Source organism: Silurus meridionalis, chromosome 2, assembly GCF_014805685.1.
Source record: "Silurus meridionalis isolate SWU-2019-XX chromosome 2, ASM1480568v1, whole genome shotgun sequence".
NCBI classification, from domain to species: domain Eukaryota; kingdom Metazoa; phylum Chordata; class Actinopteri; order Siluriformes; family Siluridae; genus Silurus; species Silurus meridionalis.
This window is the reverse complement of record NC_060885.1, coordinates 20,680,109-20,700,586: the sequence shown is the minus strand read 5'-3', so window position 1 is coordinate 20,700,586 and position 20,478 is coordinate 20,680,109. Positions and strand designations below refer to the sequence as shown.

Genomic DNA, 20,478 nt, shown 5'->3' with positions numbered 1-20,478 from the left:
ATTATTTATATTAATAATTTCTGTTAATATTGGTTTGTTTGTTTGTATATATATATATATATATATATATATATATATATATATATATATATATATGATATGATATGAAACATTAAGATTGAGACACGTCTTTACTTGAGGAATAGATCCCCTGCGAATGCCTAGTGTGCATGTTCACGGGCTTTTTGCTTTCTAAATAGGCGCTCAACATGTTGTTCTGCAGACTAATGCTCAACTCTAATGATTTTCTAATGTGCACTGAAGCTAACGAGCCTATGAAGCGGCTAATCATTACCTTTAAAACTACCAGATGAAACGCACGTTGACCGACCCCTCAGGAATAGCTGGATGGCCTGGAAATTAATAGCACATCAGAAGTTCATGAACTTGCACAAAAATGAATAACGTGTGTTTTTCATATCTTCCATATCTTAAACCAGGGAAACCTATTCATACTACATTTTCTCATGTAATTGCGGCCCTAACTGAAACTCCAGCCTGTAGCCCACAGCTTTAATAGGTGATCCGTGTGAGCTGGAGAAACAGGTGCCGCCTGGCTTTCTCTCAGATTCTTATCAATGTCCAGCTCTGGAAACTCGGTGTTAATACGTTACTGTATATAAGACGGGTCATGGCTTTTTCATTAAAAAAGCTCTGAAAAAAATAAAATAAAAGCAGATGTGGTTGAGCGAGAACTCTCTGAACTGCAACAGTTATATTGACTAAACTGATATGAGTATTCTAAAATATGGATCTGCAATACTGATAAGCTGCCTCATAATTTTTGACTTTCTAGAGAATGATTCTCCAATAAGATAATTGAATGATAACCTAAAAAAAAAGTGTATATAGCTTACAGATGAATGCGTGACAAGAAGCAAATTCATGGTCAAATAAAGAACGTTTAGAAGGTCTATTGTAATTAAATAAAAAATTTTTTAAAAATGGGAAAAAGATTTGATGTTTTTTTGTTTTCATTTTCGCGTTTGAAGCTCTTACTATTATTATTATTATTAGTAATAGTAGTATCATTATTATTATTATTATTATTATTATTATTATTATTATGATTTTGCTGCTGATGGTGATGATGAAAATTACCCTTTGTATTAGTTTTGCTAAAAGAATTGGAGTTTATTATGCATTGCGAAAAAAACTAACATGTTAGAGGAAGTAAATGAATAATCAAACTAATAGTGCATCATGTGGCCCAAATTAATGTAAAGCTCTCCCACCAATAAGCGCCGAGCTCCAGCAGCCTCTGTCCAATCAGATCGAGCCAGTCGTGATACTGCGTCTCGCCAAGCTGCAGCCCCTCTCTCTCTCCTCACTTGTTCCTTAACGCACAGACGCTGTTGGATTCATGGATGTTCGCTGAACCACTGTTTGCGTTAGTGAAGTTGTGATCAGAACGTGTTGTTCTCCTGCAGCTTTCCTTTTATAATGTCTTTGTGAGGAAAGGCTGCTTTCTGAAAGAGGTCTCACTCTAAAGGTCTCGAGAAGGAAGTAAAGGCGTGCTTCAGCTGCCGAACTCTGGCGGGACGGACAGGGACTATGTTCTCCACAGCAGGGAAGCGCGGTTTCACTATTGAGTCTTTGGTAGCCAAGGAGAGCCCATTACCGGGGGAAGACCCTATCCGCCCGACCGCGTTAAGCTACACGACCCCCACAGACAGTTTTCTGAACGCTTATCCCAGCCCAGCAGGTCGCGCGCTTTATCCCAACCCCGAGCTCGTTTTCCCGGAGTCCGTGCAGCACGCGCCCATCGGCGTGCACCCGCACCAGCTCGGCGGCGCGCACCTCCAGCACCCGCACTTCTTCAGCACGCAACACCGCGAGCCTCTCAATTTCTACCCATGGGTCTTGCGAAACCGATTTTTTGGTCATCGGTTTCAAGGTAAATGTCGAGGATCAAGACATGTTGTATCAGTTTCATAATAATTAGACCGACGTTAATGTGTTGGCTCATTAGGGCTAAGGTGTCCCAATAATAATAATAATAATAATAATAATAATAATAATAATAATAATAGCAATTATTTCATGCAGATGATTTAATGCACAGTGAAAGTTGTGGCTGCATAAGGCCTTAAGGTAGTACTTTGCATTGCTGTGCAGTAATATTTGAAACATTCTTCTGAGCAAGATCAGTGATGCTATTAATGCTTCATACACACGTCAAATAGTTTTTGTTTTGTTTTTGTTTGTTTGTTTGTTGTCTTATCGCCAGTTAAACTGTCATTTTACAGACAACTAGAGATCCGTTCAGCTCACACTTGGGCAATGCACAGAAACACAGGCTGCTTTTTCTCAAAAAATTATACAATTCATTTAAATATTTTTTTTTAAATGTAACAATAAACAGTAAAGTCGTTTGGATGAAATATATACAGACTGTGGTTTTTCACAGAACTTTGGACGAAAGTTTAAAATCAAGGCTGTTCGTCTACATCAAGTTGTTCAGATTCTTTTGGGTACATTATTTTATTTTTTCAGATTTCTAGTAAACGCGTTTTATTTATCATCTGGAATGTGGAACATAGCACTCCTGAATTTTCCTTTCATTCACTATAATCTAATCTAACTTGTGATTTGACTTTTATATCACAATGACTAATTTGTTGTATGAGATAAACTAATATAAACATAAATACTAGAATAGCGAACGAGGTAATAGTGATTAACCGGGTCTAATTAATAGTTTGATTTGACGAAACGAAAAACAATCAACAGGATCAAAAACAACATGTAACTTAATGTAACACTTAACATTTAATCAATCAGTCTTTTAACCGACTGTTAAGTTGTTCACTACTTAAACAGTTTTTTCAATCTGTTATGATTTTGCATGAATAATAATAATAATAATAATAATAATAATAATAATAATAATAATAATAATCAATAATTAAATTTACAAGAGCCTATACAAAGTGACAATTTAAATAATTAGACACTTAAATAGATCACATATAATACGAATCATTGAATGATTGAAAGATTTAATGTCAGTTTACGTTCAGTTTAGTTAACTGTTATTAAAACACACACACACACACACACACACACACACACACACACACACACACACACACACACACACACACACACACACTATAGGGATCATTAAACTTTTTTATAGGGTGGGCACAATTGATCTTATTTGGTTTACTGCAGCTCTCATTTGTTGCTCTTTTTTTTTAATCCTTCTGTTGAACATTTTTGTTTGTTTGTTTTGTTTTAAGGAAACGAAGTCTCACATGACTCGTTGTTACTGCACGGGCCTTTCGCGCGGAAGCCCAAGCGGATCCGCACAGCCTTTTCCCCCTCACAGCTCCTGCGCCTCGAGCGAGCCTTCGACAAGAACCATTATGTGGTGGGAGCTGAACGCAAACAGCTCGCCAATAGTCTCAGCCTGTCCGAAACCCAGGTGAACACACACACACACACACACACACACACACACACACACACTCACTGCTCAGAAATCTATAGAGAGAACAAGTATAAAGTGGCTCGCTAAATAACAAGTTCATAACTAATAATGAAATGGAAGTGCTGATAAATGAGACACAATAATAATAATAATAATAATAATAATAATAATAATAATAATAATAATAATAATAATAATAATACTCATTATTATTATTGTTATTATTATTAATATTATTATTATTGTTGTTGTTAATGTTTAATTGTTGTTGTTGTTGTTATAGGTAGTAGTAGTAGTAAGAGTATAGTTTTGTTTTAATAAGCAACAAAAGCAAAAACTGTAAAATAGATTCAAGAATATGTCGCATATAAAAGATTCAGATGCTATTTAAGAAAAACAAACGAACATTTTGAAATAGTCTAGAATTTGATTTAGTATTATTTTTTTACTAATGGCGTGTCTTAAAATGCCGATAGCAGGACTGAACAAAACACAAAAAAAATAAATAAACCTTTCAATATTTCTCCCCAATCGATTAGTAAAAAAGAATTAAATGTCAGAAACTGTATTTATGACTGTAAGTGTGGTTCCGTGGCTGACATTATAAACTAATGGTGTTTATATCAAATGTGACTATGTGATAGTGTAGTAAATTTATCTAAATGATAAACATTATAATCAATGTATATTTAAACTTTTCTAAATAAATTATTGACATCACTTTAAATAACCTTTAAAAACCAAAATGTTTTCTGGAAATTGTCGCATTGATTAATCAGAACTAGTGCGGATTCTGAAGTAAAAAACTTATAACGGGAATAAAGCGTAATTGAAATATTTGTAAACATTATTTAAAAAAAATTATACAGTGATTTTGACTGAGAGTTGATGCGGATTTGATTAAAAGTATTTGTCTTAAAAGTAAGGACATGTCTAAAATCGCATCTCTTAAATATTTAAAACGCACATACAGTCTGAAAAAAACGAAATTATCACAAATAATATGAATTAAATTAATCGGATTGGATAATAAAATAATGTTTTATTAGAATTTTTTATCATAATATCTAAATCTATTATATGTTTTATTATGTAAATTTAATGCTGTTTACTTAAAGTTTGACACAATGTGATCAGGTTGTATAAGGCTAGGTTAAAATATGTATTAATACAAATTATTTTTGTATTAAAAATATATATATATTCAGCAAAAGAGAGCGATGCACTCATACTGTGCCCTGTGTTCAAATTTTCAAAAGGTGAAGGTGTGGTTTCAGAACCGCAGGACCAAATACAAAAGACAGAAACTGGAAGAGGAAGGTCCAGAGAGTACACAAAAGAAGAAGGGGAATCATCACATCAGCCGATGGAGACTCGCCACCAAACAGGCTGGATCTGAGGATATAGATGTCACATCTGACACCTAGAACCCAAACAGGGCCAAGAAAAGCTCTATTTATTTATGTTTTAAGGAATGACTGCATATGAGTCTAAACTTGGCTGCTGTGTGTGTGTGTTGAGAGAGAGAGAGAGAGAGAGAGATTCATTGGCATGTAAATTGTACAATGTTATTTTTCTCTATTTGTAAATGTACCCCAAAGTATGATTTTGCGCTCTTTCTCCAAAATCTGCATCAGAAAACTAAAACTGGCACTAAATATACGATTTTTCAACATGACACAATTGTCATACCAGTGCATTTAACCTAATTTACTAATGTAAATTGCTATCTTGTACTCGCAGGTAACAGTCAATTTTCATTAAAGACTTCCATCCCTGAGTCCATGATTTGAAAAAAATATTTTCATTAAGGTTTTCCGGTAGCACTTGGCATGGGTGGCAAAACAAACAAATTGTGATGCAAGGGATCATTTTACAGGCCAGTTTAGACATGACTTACCCACAGTGTAGGAGTAAGAGCCTGCATATGTGTGTGTGTGTGTGTGTGTGTGTGTGTGTGTGTGTGTGTGTGTGTGTGTGTGTGATGATCTGAATGCTCGGTTCTTGTTCAGTCATGGTAATGCAGGCTGCTGGATGCAGGTTAAAGTGTGAATACTTCTCTGATTCATAAACAGAAACTACTGACTACTTGCCAACTGTCACATTAATGCCTGTATAATGTACAGTACATTTAAAATATAATTTTTCTCCCACAGAAAGGGACCATAATAATAAATATGTTTTAGAAACAACTCTTGGCTATATTTCTCTGCAGTATTTCTTTTTGTAGTTTAATGCAGCTGTATGTTTCTTGCATAAACTTACACACACACACACACACACACACACACACACACACACACACACACACACACACACACACACACACACACACACTCCATCATTACCAAATTACATTACTAGAGCTCAACAAGTAAACTTTATTTAAGTTCAAAAGTGCTGCACTGTACACTTTTACAGAATACCATCTGCTGATGCTGTGTATTTTATCATGCATCAATAGTCTTAAAAAAAGGAAAGGAATCTGTATTAAACAAACCTGCACGTGACCTTTCACCCCAGCATCTGACCCCAAGTGTGCAGCTGAGTTTCAGGCAAGTACAATGACACTTAAGAAAAATGGTCAGTGGCACATGCTAGACAGAAAAAGAAAGAGGTAGCAGGGAAAAAAAACTGTCTATAGGTTTGTTATGAGTTTACAGGACACCTTATCCCGCACACAGGTGCACACAAATACTGCATCCTCAACAGCTCACCATTTCATCACACATACCATTCATTCCTAAAGATCACTGTCTGCTCACATGTGCAACAATGAAAAGAAAGGACGGGAAAAAAAACAACATCTAAGTACATTAAGGAACAGTTAAGGAAATAAATGTAACAAAAGTATTGTTAATTAATTCACAAATGTATATATGAAGGAGAGACAGATTAATGTGCTGAACCATTATGGTATGTTCAGTCATGCTTGATCTATTAACATATCAAGAGTTCAGGGTTCAAAGATTTGAAACACACATACACATATACACAATACCACACTTGTGTGTATTTCTGGCTGCTTGCCCAGAGAGAGACAGTTCTCACACCAATTCATTAATGAAATATTAACCAAGAATCACTTTTACCTAGATGAGAGATCAAGATGATGCTTATCAAAATAAAAAATAAAAAAATGCAAAACAAATGTATTAAACAAACAGTGTAAACAATAATGCAAATGTTCCATTCACGCAATTAGACAAATTTTAACTACTTTTTTAAATAAAATAATGAACACCACTTTTATTATTTTAAACAAATGCAAAATTTTTTTCTTTTTCCATTATTGAGTCAACAGCCATTTTATGTGTTTGCCTGTAGGCAATGGATATATTGGGCTCCCCTGGTAGCCTAGGGGTTAAGCAATTGGACTTTAGATCTGGGGGTTGGGGGTCTGAGTCCTTGCCATACCGGGCTGCCACTCTTGGGCCGCTAAGCAAAGCCCTAAACCCCCATGGGTACACAGTTGTGGGAATGGAGAAAAATTACTCTGCCATGGACGGTCCCAAGCTCGGCTGCAAAAGGAGGAGGATGGGCGTTGGGCTAGAAACCTGAACCCATAGAAATACTGCTACAGAAACAGCAAGTAAGCCATCAGGCCCTTGCCATCCAATGGGGCAGGAGGAATAATAATAAAAAAATGGCTCTAAAATGTAGTTATTTTTAAAAATAAAACACAATAGAGCCATAATGAAAAATAAAAATACATGACCAAACCTGCTGAAACAGGACCTAGTTGCATGCTGTACCGTGCCCATTGTGCATGTAGGTAAAGGAAGAGGAAATACCCAGAGATAACCAGTTTTAGAATTGAACAGTTTATTTAATTTAGCAGTTGTCAAGTTTCAAAATAAACTGTTAAATAACACTTTCGTAAAAACAAGCTGTTTGGAATCGTTGCCAGAAAGAAGCCTTTCCTTATAACGTGCAGCAACTAAATATATTGTCTATAGAATTACACTTGGCCTTGTATCTTGTGGTCAGATGAGAACAGACCTTTTGGTCATGCGTGCCATCGGTACCTTTAGTGAATAAATAATAGACTGCATACAACAAAAAGCACAGAATCTGCAAAATCTGCATTGCCTAGCTCAGTCTCTGGATTTGAACAATATTGGAAACCTGTGTCCTGAACTGAAGTGGACATGGCGTGAGCAAAGATTTATTATCAAGTGTTGCCAACATTATAGTCATTATAGGCCAGGCAGCATATATTTAAAAGGTATAAAAAAACGTCTTGCTTGAAATGATAAGATTTATGTACGTTTAAGTTTTAAATACCACTTGGTCAATGTTATATATTTTCATGAACATATGTATATATATATATATATATATATATATATATATATATATATATATATATATATATATATATATACATATACACACACACACACACACACACACACACACACACACGTGTGTGTGTGTGTGTGTGTGTATACATGTATATAAATAGAAATTCATGTATAGTGTGAGTGTCACTGTCACTTTACCAAGACTGTTCATATGTCAAAATGGCAACAGAATGGAATTTGGCTTTATATTATTCATTTTGGCATTTATTAAAATAAATAACAAGCATCTTGAAAAATTTTAATAAAGCATGAACTTTTAGCAAATGTTAATTTGACAATACAGCTTACTACCATGGGGACATTTTTTTTACAGTAGAAGAAGTGGCATTTTAAAATATTTGAAGGCTTTAAGCTTGGTTTAAGGGTTTAATGTAATACATTGGGCATGTGATCCTGAAGGATGTTGTATATGGTTAATGATTGTGCATGCAGCTTCATGTCCCACCCTCTATTACCATGGCCCACCGTGACACGTTTCTATGGCATCCAGGTATAAAAACAAAGGGCTCCTCCCTCCAGATCTGTAAATCGCTCTAATGATAAGACAAAAGTTAACAGTCCCAAACAAACATCAAAAGCAAGACAATTATACAAATAAAACTTTTGTTCTATGTATACAAATGACATAAGCTTATTACAACAGAATTAAATTAATTACAGTATTACTATGCTGTATTGTGTCTATATTTATTGGTTAATGGTCTGAGATTTTGTAGCTGCTCTGTTCATCAGGACTCTTCTAAGTCAGAAAACTCTTGACGAAGCAAATTATAAGTACCAATTTTTTGCATCAGTGGAGACACAGGTGGTATGCCATGTAGGTAATAGAGAGTGATTTATACAATAGGTTACAATGTTAGTTTCGATATGGAAATAGATTCATCTTAGGCAACTATTATAATACACTCTTTACTACAATGCAGTGTCACTGTTGTGAGACTGATATAGCAGTTCAGTTATTACCAATATCTTTTTGTGTAGCCAAGCTGAATGCCTGCACTCCAAGAAAAAATATATAATTTACTAAACTGTCAAAAAGATCTTTGAATTCATTCTCCTTCATCAAATTGTTTTATTTATCTGATAGTTTATTGATTATGCATTGACTGAAATAAATTTACATGATCTGGCATTGTAAAAACATCAGCAATAGAAAAATTGAAGGCATTCGTTCCATCATTTGCATTCAGATTTCCTGGTGATTTGGCAAAAATATCCTGGACTATCCAATGGAGTACTTGATTAAAAATAGGTAAGACATAATTAGCACAAGTGTGTAACTGCACCTTTCACGGTAAGCAAATGATTATAATATCCAAACAGCCAAGTCATGTTATAAAGATCTTCTGATTGGTATACAGCACTGGATGCAAAGCGGATGACTTGGTTAAAGGCCTTTGTTGTAGGTCAGGAACTTGCATCCAGTTGCTGCAGAGATCTCTGGCTCAAGCTTAGACACATGAATCTGAGAGAAGGAGAGAGAGGAAGACAAAATAAACAAATAGAGAAGCAACACACACTATTTAGTGACTCGACAGACACAACAAAACTATAAATCTGAACTAATATTTGACTCAAGCATAATCATCCGTTAATCCTAATTCCTTTTGGTGAAGATGTAATGTGTACACATGGCCAGGGTCATCATTAGCCTGTTCAACTCAAAGCCTCTCACAATCATCTTAAATTACCTAGAGTTCTACAATATTAAGAGTTGTGTGTACCTCGTTTTATATATCCATGTTAAGGAGCTGATCTCTAAGATAAAAATTACATTCATTAACCGTAAACATTCACTCATTAAGATGTTTAAAATGTTTAATCAAACGTGAATTAAGAGAAGTGCATCTCTTCTACGAGAGCCTCAAGCAGTTTTCACAGGCATTTTTCGCAGGCAAAACTGACGCCTAAAAAAAAAAAATAAATGCAAAAATAAAGAGATGAGTTGGTAAACGTCCAAGGCAAAGCTAAAACGTGCAATATTTTGCTCAGAAACAGATGGCAAGGAGTGTGCGAGTTTGTGAGGCAGAATCTGAAACAGACGTGCCATGGGGTGTGAAAAGGTGGGGGTACAGGAGTGGCGGATTTTTGGGAACGCACTCGTCTGGAACCCTCTAAAACGTGTAAAGAGGGAGCGAGAAAGTGAGAGGAGAGAAGGAGGGGGAGAAGAGAGAGAGGAATGGAAGAAGTTGGCAGCACATATGTCTGCAGTTCAGTAACCATATGGATGAACAGCTTATTACAGACCATTTTAAATCATAACCCTCTTCACAAGAGACAAAGACAGAGGGAGAGAGAGAGATCAGACAGAATAGTGGTTTTGTGTTGTGTCATGTAAGCGTCCTGTAGAGCTGCTGTGTTTTTTGTTTTATGTGTTGCGTTAAGCGTTAAGGTGTAATGTGGTATGTGTTTTGTTGAGATTTGTTGTGTTATGCAGTTTATTCGCGCATATTGTATTGTATTAGACATTATCGTGCTTTGTAGATAAATAGTGTTTAGTGTGCTTACCTGGCTGTTCTGGGGGAACAGACTGATGGCAAGGGGCAAAGCCAGACCAAATGAACAGAGACACACCAAGCTATGGATGGGCAGCACAAGACGAGGATGTGTCTGCAGTAAGGGGAATCTAACACACATACAAACACACACACATACACACACAATTCCACAACAAAATGAAAACTCTCGGCATCATGGGCATTCCTGTAATCATCATTAAAATCCCTCTTTCTCTGACACTTCCTATGTGTGGTGTGAGATCACTCTATTCTGACACCTCCCCCAGCCCTCACTCTCGGCCGCATGGGGGCTTGTGGGATAGCGTGCACAGCAGGAGTCCTCCATAGCAGTCCTGGTTTAATGAAGGCAACGGCTGCTTAATGACGACTTCATCAACACATACCCGTGATGAGCTTTAATTGGCCAACAGACACGACCAGGCGCTCTACATGTGTGCAAAGTATATGTGTGTATATATATCAGGAGGGAGAGAAAGGGGGGCATGAAAAGTATAATATATCAGAGATCTTTAATCATGTCCATCAGCTGCTTAAGATATATCATCATGATCATCAGTCACTCTTAATTTGGCCAGAGAATGGCTGAGAGAAGAGGAGACGAGCACATGAATGCTAGCAGTTAATGGAATTGGAAGACATTGAGAGACCTGCAGGTAGAAATGTATGTTAAAGGTTCAACCACCACACACATGTAACTCACAGACTTCTTTCAGCAGGCTAATCCATCAAACACTCTTCTCTTTCAAAACCCCATGTTATGCTGACCCTTCTTCTCTCATGTTCGCGCTCTATTGAAAGCCAGTGAGGGTGAGCGGACTGGCAGTATCACATAGAACAGCTCAGATTTTGCTAACACACGCACACACACACACACACACACACACACACACAGACACCTGTGAGATAATTTATGAAAACTAAAGAGTAGGTGAAACAGAAAACATTATTCCTACCAAACTGTCCCAAAGATCCTGTCCAATTCAAGGAATAAACTATTACTTAGACAGTTATATCACACATTCAACACTGCAAAAATATCAGAGTGTAAACAAAATTTTTTAATGCATTTTATCCTCTTTATCTTCTAGTGAAATATTTAGACAGATAAGGGGTTTTTTTTATAAATATATTCCTTTTTTTCTATTTCTGCCTGTCAGCACATGCACAGTAAAACATATTTATCTACTACAATCTAAGACTACATAAGGAGTTAATACTCTCAAAATAGTTAAATAGTTACAGAGGCATGAAGAATTCTTGAACTGTACACAGAACAGAAAAAAATAACAAAAAGAGCTGACCTCTCTAGCATGGCCATGAGCATGGGTGGCAACACCAGGATAGGCATGGGGAGGACTACTCGAGTCACAGCTGTCTCCAGCACAGCCTGCACACAAACCTATCCATTAATCACTCTAGCTCATAATCAAGAAAAACATAATAAATAAGAACTCTGCACAAAATAAAGTCATAACTGTCATTTTAGATGCCAATAAAAATGTGATAACACAAAAATATTATAATTGAATAATAATTTAGTAATATAAGAGATATAAGAGCAAGAGTAAGCTAAAACCCTTTAATTTTTAAATACACATTTTGTCTTGTTTATATCAGGACTGCATTACTGAGTAAATAAAAATTGTTTTTATTATCATTGTCCAACTAAATTTTTTTTGTTTGTTTTACATTAAAAACGCTGAAAAGAAAGTCACATTAATAAACTTGGTTTAAAATGAAATTACAGTTTTTAACCAGTATCCCTGAATAAAATTAAACACCAAGCCTATCACTAAAGTAAAAAGCATCTATGGACTGAATTTATTTGTTGCCATATGTGTTGTATTTATAGTGTATATGTGTATGTATATGAGATGCTCGCAGGGTCCATTCACGCGTCTGGCTGCCAGCTTAGACGTGGCCACAACGTTGCCATGCTCATCCAGCACACTGATGCCTTCAGACAGCTCACTGTGGCGCATCAGCAACACATTGCACACATTGGCACTTGCTATGAAGAACAAAAAGGACAGAAAAGATGGTAAGAACAGAAGCTGTAAATAAATAAATGTTCTCTGGACATCTTGTGGATGTAGGGATCCTCTTAATTAAGATGACTTACATATGCTTTTATTTATAATGCTGAATGGAGCAGATAAAATGATTCAAAATATGAGTAAGAAATCGTCAGCAACAGCGCTGTACTAAACAACATTGAAGAAACAGTGTTATAATTAAAGTTAAAGGATGTGTTTGGTGATTTAATTAACAAAGTAATATGATTAAAAGATTTAAGTAGCTCCACACATTACACAAATCACAATAACATTAAAACAGGACACTGATTTAGTGTGTGTGTGTGTGTGTGTGTGTGTGTGTGTGTGTGTGTGTGTGTGTGTGTGTGTGAGAGAGAGAGAGAGAGAGCGAGCGAGCGAGCGGCGAGAGAAAGCCTGAAGCATTTTTAATTTGCAGGCCTTGTGTTGTGAGTTATCAGTGTTTGGTGCTGCAGTGTTGTAGGGATGAGTTAATTGGCTGAGTAAATAGCTATTCACCTCTGAGGGGTTTAGACCAGATCAATTAACCATACACATGGGCAAACACGCACACACAAAAGCACATACACACCCATGCATTAACATGTGGATCAAAACACTTCACAAACAGACTACAAACCGTAAATGAGCTCTACTTTATTCTACTAGATGTGTCAATAGACTAGAAAAATCATACACAGGGCAGATAAATGAAACTGACAAAACAAGCTTCTGAATGCCTGAAGCACGTCTTCAGACATTAACAGGATTCCAGCTCTGAGCTGGACTTTTGCAATAAGGCCAAAAAAACAACAAAAAAGGACAAAAGAATTTAAATTATGGCAGTATTTCAAACAAATCATCCCTATTGTGTCCAATTAGCTCAATTTAATAAGCGTTTATACATTAGCACTGAAAAAAACAACAGCAACAACAATTGATATGGTGGCCTGGAGACACATATCCTGGTGCTGACACAGAGAGCACTTTGGGCCTAATTAACCAATTAGAGAGCAGCAACCAAGAGTTAACGAGGCTCTCTTACCCAAGCCAAAAGGTAAGGGGGGACTGGCTGATTTAATTAAAGGGGTGCGGTGAGGGGACAAAAACAATTTAATTACAGCCAAGTGTCCCTACGGCATCCTGGGACCGTCTCTCAGAGCCCCTCTGGCCTTGTTAGAGCCGCAGAATGCTAATGGAACAGTGAGATAGTGTTCCAGCAATTCCCCCCTGACACTAGTCAAAATAAAACAAACCAATAAACAAAAATAAACAAACACTTAATGTATTGGTGGTTAAAGGTTAGCGCACACAAATGTCATTACAATTACAAACATGGGGCAATGAGCATTCAAAAAGAAGATGACATTCACTCACATGATCTTAATGAATTAATAAAGCGCTCTACTGATTCAATTGTTTAATTACTTCTTGTTTCCAATCATTAGGTATTCATAAAGCCTGCGAGACACGGAGGTGGGTACCTTTGGCTAGAAATAGACTAAAGCCTTAAAGCATCAATATATTCATTTATCTTTATTTCCTATGTCTCTCTCTCTCTCTCTCTCTCTCTCTCTCTCTCTCACACACACATACATACATACATACATACATACATACACACAAACATATGTTTATATATATATATATATATATATATATATATATATATATATATATATATATATATATATATATATATATATGTATGTGTGTGTGTGTGTGTGTGTGTGTGTGTGTGTGTGTGTGAGAGAGAGAGAGAGAGAGAGAGAGAGAGAGAGAGGAGAGACATAGGAAATAAAGATAAATGAATATATTGATGCTTTAAGGCTTTAAATACACACACACACACACACACACACACACACACACACACACACACACACACACACACACAAATACATACCAACAGCAGGAAAGGGGATGAATCTTTGTACCAGAAGTCGTGTGGCTGGGATAAAACGCTCAGCTCTCTGAATCAGAACATTCAGTCCCACCTAAACAGTACACACATATACTGTACATACAAAAACATTTTTAAGAAATCTATAAAGCTACCTTTAATAGTACTATCCGAAACCTATACCATTAAGGCTCAAAGCTCATTTATGGCCATTTTTATCACAGTTCTGATGATATTTTATCACTGGTCAGAAACAAAATAAAAGCATCATTATCAGAAACAGTGGTTATAAGTCACCGTACCACATCACAGGTAAATAACTATTACCTAAATGCTCTGTAAAAGAGCTTTAGTTGCATATTGATTTAGGTTCCTATTAGACTTGTAGTCATGTCAAAAACACAGCAAACATGTCCTTAAGGTGTACTCTTCTGATAAAAACTCTGACATTTAATACATAAATGTGTTTTCCTGTGCACAAGGACAACAGGTCCCCGAAGGACCCATTAAGCCTGGTGACAGGTCATGACAGGCTGTGTGAAGTTGCTTCTTGCCTGTTTTTGGGAGTCTCTGGTCATTTCCAGCAGCTCCTGTTACAAGCCTGTCTAACTGCCATATAACAGCCCTTCCCCTTTTCCCCTCCCTAGCAGGAGGCCTCGTCAGGACTCGGGTTTTAATTAGTAACCCCTCCCTTCACTTCCCACAGGCATGGGGCCATTTGTAGTTGCCGTCACCGTGGTTATGGCTGTCGTGCCCCAGGGCATCAAACCGCCGCCCAGCAGGGCAGCTAATTGGCTCTGGAGGACACAGGGGGGTGTGGTTATATGGACACATGTGCTGAGATTTGAGTTCGTAACTGGCACACAGAGGAAGTGCAAAATTTGTGCCTGGCATCTAGGGTCTAATATATTCTAAATATTTTGTGTGGCACAATTTAAATCTAGTGGTTGTTGTCCTGTGTTTCATGTATGTGTTAAACTCACAGCAATGGTAACTGCACTGGTGACTGCTCCCAGGTACCCCTGGAAGAATTTTGACATCCCTGTAGACTACAAAACAGAATCAATATTTATGAAATTGCAGAGAAAACCATAAGCGCAAAAAAAATTATATTTAAATTATAAATACAATGGTTTTAATTTATTTAAATTTAAAGTGTTTACCCACAGTTCTAGCTCTCCAGTAAAACTACTGTGAGGCCCTAAACATTTAGGTATCCAATATATCTGACCTAATCGAGTCATTAAGACCACCAAAAGTGCTTTTCGAGTTAGACTAACTTTAACACCAGTTGTACCATATCTACTGCACCCTGGAGGAGACTGGTCTTCTTATACTGCACCTTAGATGCGTTGCGATTGCAGTAATTCACGCAAGCATTATGGCTCTGGTTCAACCACTGAGAGATCCAGACGGAGGAAACAAAACAGAACAAGAGAGAGATTCATCAAAAAAATAATTAAAATTTTCATTTATGAACTCTTAACTGTAACATGGAAGGAACTGTACCTGCCAGAATATAGTAGAGGCCAAGGTCTGATTGGGAAGAAGGAGACCCACGACCTATTAAAGTAGAAAACAGTTAAGAAAAACAATAGATTTTTATAGTACATTCCATCTGATTAAACCTTTCATGTGATAAAACATACAGTACTTTAGTTAATAATAAAAAATTATGAAATGACTACACTCATACTTTTCATTTTCTGTAATAAACATCTTACCACTGGTGTACCGAAGGGGATATAACCTGAGGGAACAAAACAAAAAAAAAGATGACAAATGCTGAATAGATGCTGAACATTTGACAACAAAACTATGTGAAGGAAAACAGAGGGGGAAAAAATACAATAGGCAGATTTCCACATGTTATTATCATTGACCTTTCACTTGGTAGTGTCACTGTGATTAGTCTAAAAAGTCTCCAGCCTTCATTCCTGAAGTAGCCATCACCCTTTTCCAGCAAACAGGTCTTCTTCTTGTTTTTCTCGCGCTCTCTTGTCTTTAAATAGCTGTGTTAACACCAGGCTAAAACACTCCTATTTCTGAGGGGCCCAACAGCAGTTCCAGGCAGCAGGGGGCGAAGACTTTAATCAGAATCCAGCTGAGTGTGACCTTTCCCAATCGCTCAGTCCACACAGTTCACCTGCCATTCAGCCAGGTCTCCTCTGCTGGTAACAAGGAGCAAACAGCCACCCGACATACACTCGCACATGTTGGATGCATGCTGACACCCTCACCTGACATGCGAAAGGGCATGGGGATCTTCTCTCCGGTGTCTGGATGGATGATGGCCTGCGGGTGTAATGGCCACACAGAAAAAACAGAGGGGAAGTGAAAATGGAAGGAGGGTAAAAAAAAAAAAAAAAAGACAAACATAACTTATGAGCAGTTGATTATAGTACTTATAAATAAAATAAGTGTTTTAGGTGAGTCTTTATGCACACATGACTGTACAATGCATTAGATCATTTAAAAAGGGCCTAAGATCTAGCCTCTTATTTCAGGAAGAAATAGAAATATTCATACTTGTATTCACCTGTTTTATCTTCTGAGCCTCCCAAAGCTAGAAAATATAAAAGGATGATATTTAATTTACAAACTTTAAGAAACAGTGAACCACAAAAAAAAAGTTAAGTGTATAGAACAAATAGGCTAGATGCATTCAGATACTGAACCTGTTTTCACAAAATACACCACCTCTCTAAGTGAACTTTGACATTTGTTAACTGAAATAGCCAATAATTGCAAACTAAACATAAATCCAGATTTGCAAAGTATCTAAATAATAATAATTTCTTTTCAGGGCGTGTGTATGTGTGTACTAAACGAATACACAAATGTACATATGACAGTCTTACCTGGGCATTTGTTACAACTGAGGGTAGAGTGCCATCTTTAAAGTGTTCTAAGAGTTTCACACATTCATTTAGATGTCTCTAAGATGGGGAAAAATATACCCATTTAAATACAAACAATATCTCCATTTTGAACAGTTTGACACATTTTCGGAGAACTCAAACGCTGAAACACTAACCATACCCAAAACAAACCCCTTACCATTAGCCATCCCAAAAGCGTCAACTTTGCCATAAAAGTCATTTTAGTTTGAACACGAATTTGCTTCATAGCTACATAATCGATTTTTTTTTTTAATAATTTGTATTTAAGAAGCGGAGCAACCATTTATTTGTATTAACAAACTCTAAACAAAGTGTCTGCTTATAACACACACTTCTACATGATCACTGAGTCCAGTGATTCGGTGCGTATTTTCCTCTCACTTATCACGACCTACATTTTCTTTTTTATACCCAGAATATAAACACAATTCTCACATACTTCTGACACAAAGAGAGTGCGAGGGTCAATCACATCCAGGAAATGTCTTAATCTTCCATAAAAGGACCCCTGGGAGATGCAGAAAACACAATAAGCAATCATGAGGCTTTATCTCCAACTACAGATTCAAAGCGAGAAACGATTCACTTTACTTTGAACATAATGAAGAATATAATGACCCTCTGGACCCTCAGCTGTTTCAAAATGAATTTTTTTTAAAGTACACTTTTCTCCAATTCACTGTTAATTGGTTTTAATTAATTTTAGATTTATTTCTATTATATCATATTATACGTTTCTAAAGTCCCAGCCTCAATCTGTAGGTTCTAAGAGGCAGCTGGTGCATGCAGGTCTCAGCAGCAGGACTAGCCAGTTGTTTTTGCCACCAGGTGCAATTGCCTTGTTACAAACACCAACTGTCTGCTAGTTCATAAGCAGTGAAAGCAATTAAAGTTTTTGCAAGTGTGTGCGTGTGTGTGTGTATGTGTGTGTGTGTGTGTGTGTGTGTGTGTGTGTGTGTGTGCGGCAAAGTTCTGCATTTCACACCATATTTTACTGTACTATATCTATGACAACAGATGGTTATATTAACCTGTTCCCAGTTTTCCATTGAGCATGGAGCTAATTACAGCACATCTGCAGTCTATGCATTCAGATTCTTCTTTAACATCTGAGCACTGTTACTGATCACATACACCGGATAATTAAATAGTTATTTAGGGACAATAATTAAGCATGAAAATGTCATCATTTGGACATTTTCAATATTTAAAATGTATAACACAGGGCAATGTGGTATAAAATAAATCATTTATAGAGCTACAATCGTTTCTTTTTAATTATTATTATAATGTGGTTTGAAATGTTTAATATTTTAGACAAAATTTATGTTTTGGGGACAAAAGCATTAATATAATTCATTAATTAATTCTCATCAAAGTGACATAAGTCCAGCCAGCACTAGCTACTGAGAGAAAAGCATATTATCAGGCTTTGAATGAATTGTATATGGGGGTGAGGGAACACCAGGGGGATGGATACAGTTATAGTTGTTACATATTTACACCCATATATAATTCTGCTTAAAAATGAAACCCAGCAAAATGATAATCCACAAAAACAGAGGTAATCTAATTTTGCTGGCTGTAAGAGATTTCATGGGAGCAGAGATTATCTTTTACCTCAATTTTTTTTTTTTTATAAAATTTTGGTTACTAATGTAAAATGACAATCACTTTAGTCAGTAAAATGTTGAAATAGAGACATTTCATTAGATTCACTAACAGGTGTGTGAAATGTGTGCGCGGTACTGTGTATGTGATGTCACATATTTGTAGTACATATATTGTTTTTTTATAGAATACATAAACATTGCATAAATTATGCACATAAAAACATAAAATTGCATTATTGTATAATTGCTAAATTGTATTATTTCAAATTCTGTCTAGTAAAAATTAAATCCTCAATATCTCACAAATTTAGCTATTAATCTTTAAATCGGATAAATTGAATATCATCCAAAATCGATTTGAACAATTGTTACTTAGTTTAGTCAGGCTAAATGTTTTTCTGATAGATGTTCTCTTTAGAAGCAGTTTAAATGGGCTAGCAGGGACCGTATAAAAAACACCACCACCAATGGCTATGAATAAATAAATAATCGAATAAATTTACAAATAATTGAATGAATAAATGAATGAATGAGTAAACATGCATTTATTTTTTTACACTTTAGATTGATTAAAAAGATACCCAAGCTATCCATTTGGTTTTCACAGCATGCTTTTATGACACAGTCAAAACACAATCAACAGTTTTATAAAAGAAAATGCGCATATGTGATGGGTTTCATTAACAGAAATGAGATAGATATTTTTACTCTCATACTTTTCATAGATAAACACTAAACACTAGATAGATTAAGCACACATGAAACCAAAAATAAAAAATAAATAAAAAGAACAAATGGATTGAGCCAAGCACAGGAAGAACTGCAATCATGGAATCATAACAGAAAGCAGCCTTATGTGTGTTTGCATGTGTAGTAATTTGCTCTACATCATTCCTGTTACACCACAGACCTCGTGATAAAACGCATTGCTTAACACTAACAATTTCATGTTCAAGCTGCTGGAAGATATTACAACTTAAATATCACATATCTGGTCCTCTACATTGTCTCTAGTCGTGTTTTAAATGATGCATTTTTATCCTATATTTATTATCTGCTTTTGATTCAATTTGATTCAAGATTTATGACTGGAACGTCTGACAACCCATTTGTCTTACACACTGCTGTGTCTGGGCAGTGGCACAATAACACCAGTAGGGGTCTCAGTGTAATTTGCACAAAAACGGTTTGAACGCATGCGACCTAAAATATCCAGGAACGTAACACACTTATATGCATATGCCTTATTATTAATTTTGTTTTTATTGGCCACACTGAGTCAAAGTAACAAATATTAGTGCATTGATTAAGAAACACGTGTGTGCATGTGGGGTGTGTGTGTGTGTGTGTGAGAAAAATGCAGTGGAGTTTTCCCACATTTACCTGATCAAACCGTGATTCGCCAGGTCTAAACTCAGGATACAGTGTGGATTCAGACATAATGGACTAAAACCTGGAGCACTGGCAAGAGCAAAGTTTGTACTGAAGTGCACTCGGTCTCATGCAGTGTGAGACTCAAATAACACACAACTCGGTTACGCCCCCTAAGTGACTAGTCATCATATTTGTATGCATTTTGGGTAATGTATTTTTTCTTAAACTCTAAACAACTTAAAATACCTAAAATAGCACACAATGCTGCTTTTAAACAAATATGCACTTATATTTTATTTAATTCTTGTATAAAATAAAACAAAAAGTATT

The 20,478-nt window shown here is 36.1% G+C and overlaps 2 protein-coding genes across 5 annotated transcripts; one reads left to right on the top strand and one right to left on the bottom strand.

The window, feature by feature from the left end:
* Window positions 1-1,296: 1,296 nt before the first annotated feature.
* emx1 (empty spiracles homeobox 1) lies at window positions 1,297-5,628 on the top strand. The gene is made up of 3 exons (XM_046835505.1): window positions 1,297-1,897; window positions 3,246-3,430; window positions 4,696-5,628. The coding sequence occupies exons 1-3, from the start codon at window positions 1,555-1,557 to the stop codon at window positions 4,861-4,863; spliced, it is 696 nt and encodes a 231-aa protein (XP_046691461.1). The 5' UTR covers window positions 1,297-1,554; the 3' UTR covers window positions 4,864-5,628.
* A 3,230-nt stretch (window positions 5,629-8,858) lies between these two features.
* sfxn5a (sideroflexin 5a) lies at window positions 8,859-20,314 on the bottom strand. Of its 4 annotated transcripts, none has more exons than XM_046835466.1 (14): window positions 20,158-20,314; window positions 17,601-17,669; window positions 17,120-17,197; window positions 16,798-16,824; window positions 16,499-16,553; window positions 15,983-16,008; window positions 15,768-15,821; window positions 15,556-15,657; window positions 15,242-15,307; window positions 14,262-14,352; window positions 12,218-12,333; window positions 11,624-11,709; window positions 10,312-10,429; window positions 8,859-9,268 (listed from the first exon to the last, which is right to left on the bottom strand). In XM_046835466.1, the coding sequence occupies exons 1-14, from the start codon at window positions 20,212-20,214 to the stop codon at window positions 9,191-9,193; spliced, it is 1,023 nt and encodes a 340-aa protein (XP_046691422.1). In that variant the 5' UTR covers window positions 20,215-20,314; the 3' UTR covers window positions 8,859-9,190. The 4 variants fall into 4 exon arrangements, with proteins under 4 accessions (XP_046691422.1, XP_046691430.1, XP_046691439.1 ...); XM_046835474.1 differs by having other exon boundaries at window positions 15,601-15,657; XM_046835483.1 differs by lacking the exon at window positions 17,601-17,669 and having other exon boundaries at window positions 20,158-20,309.
* Window positions 20,315-20,478: the final 164 nt, after the last annotated feature.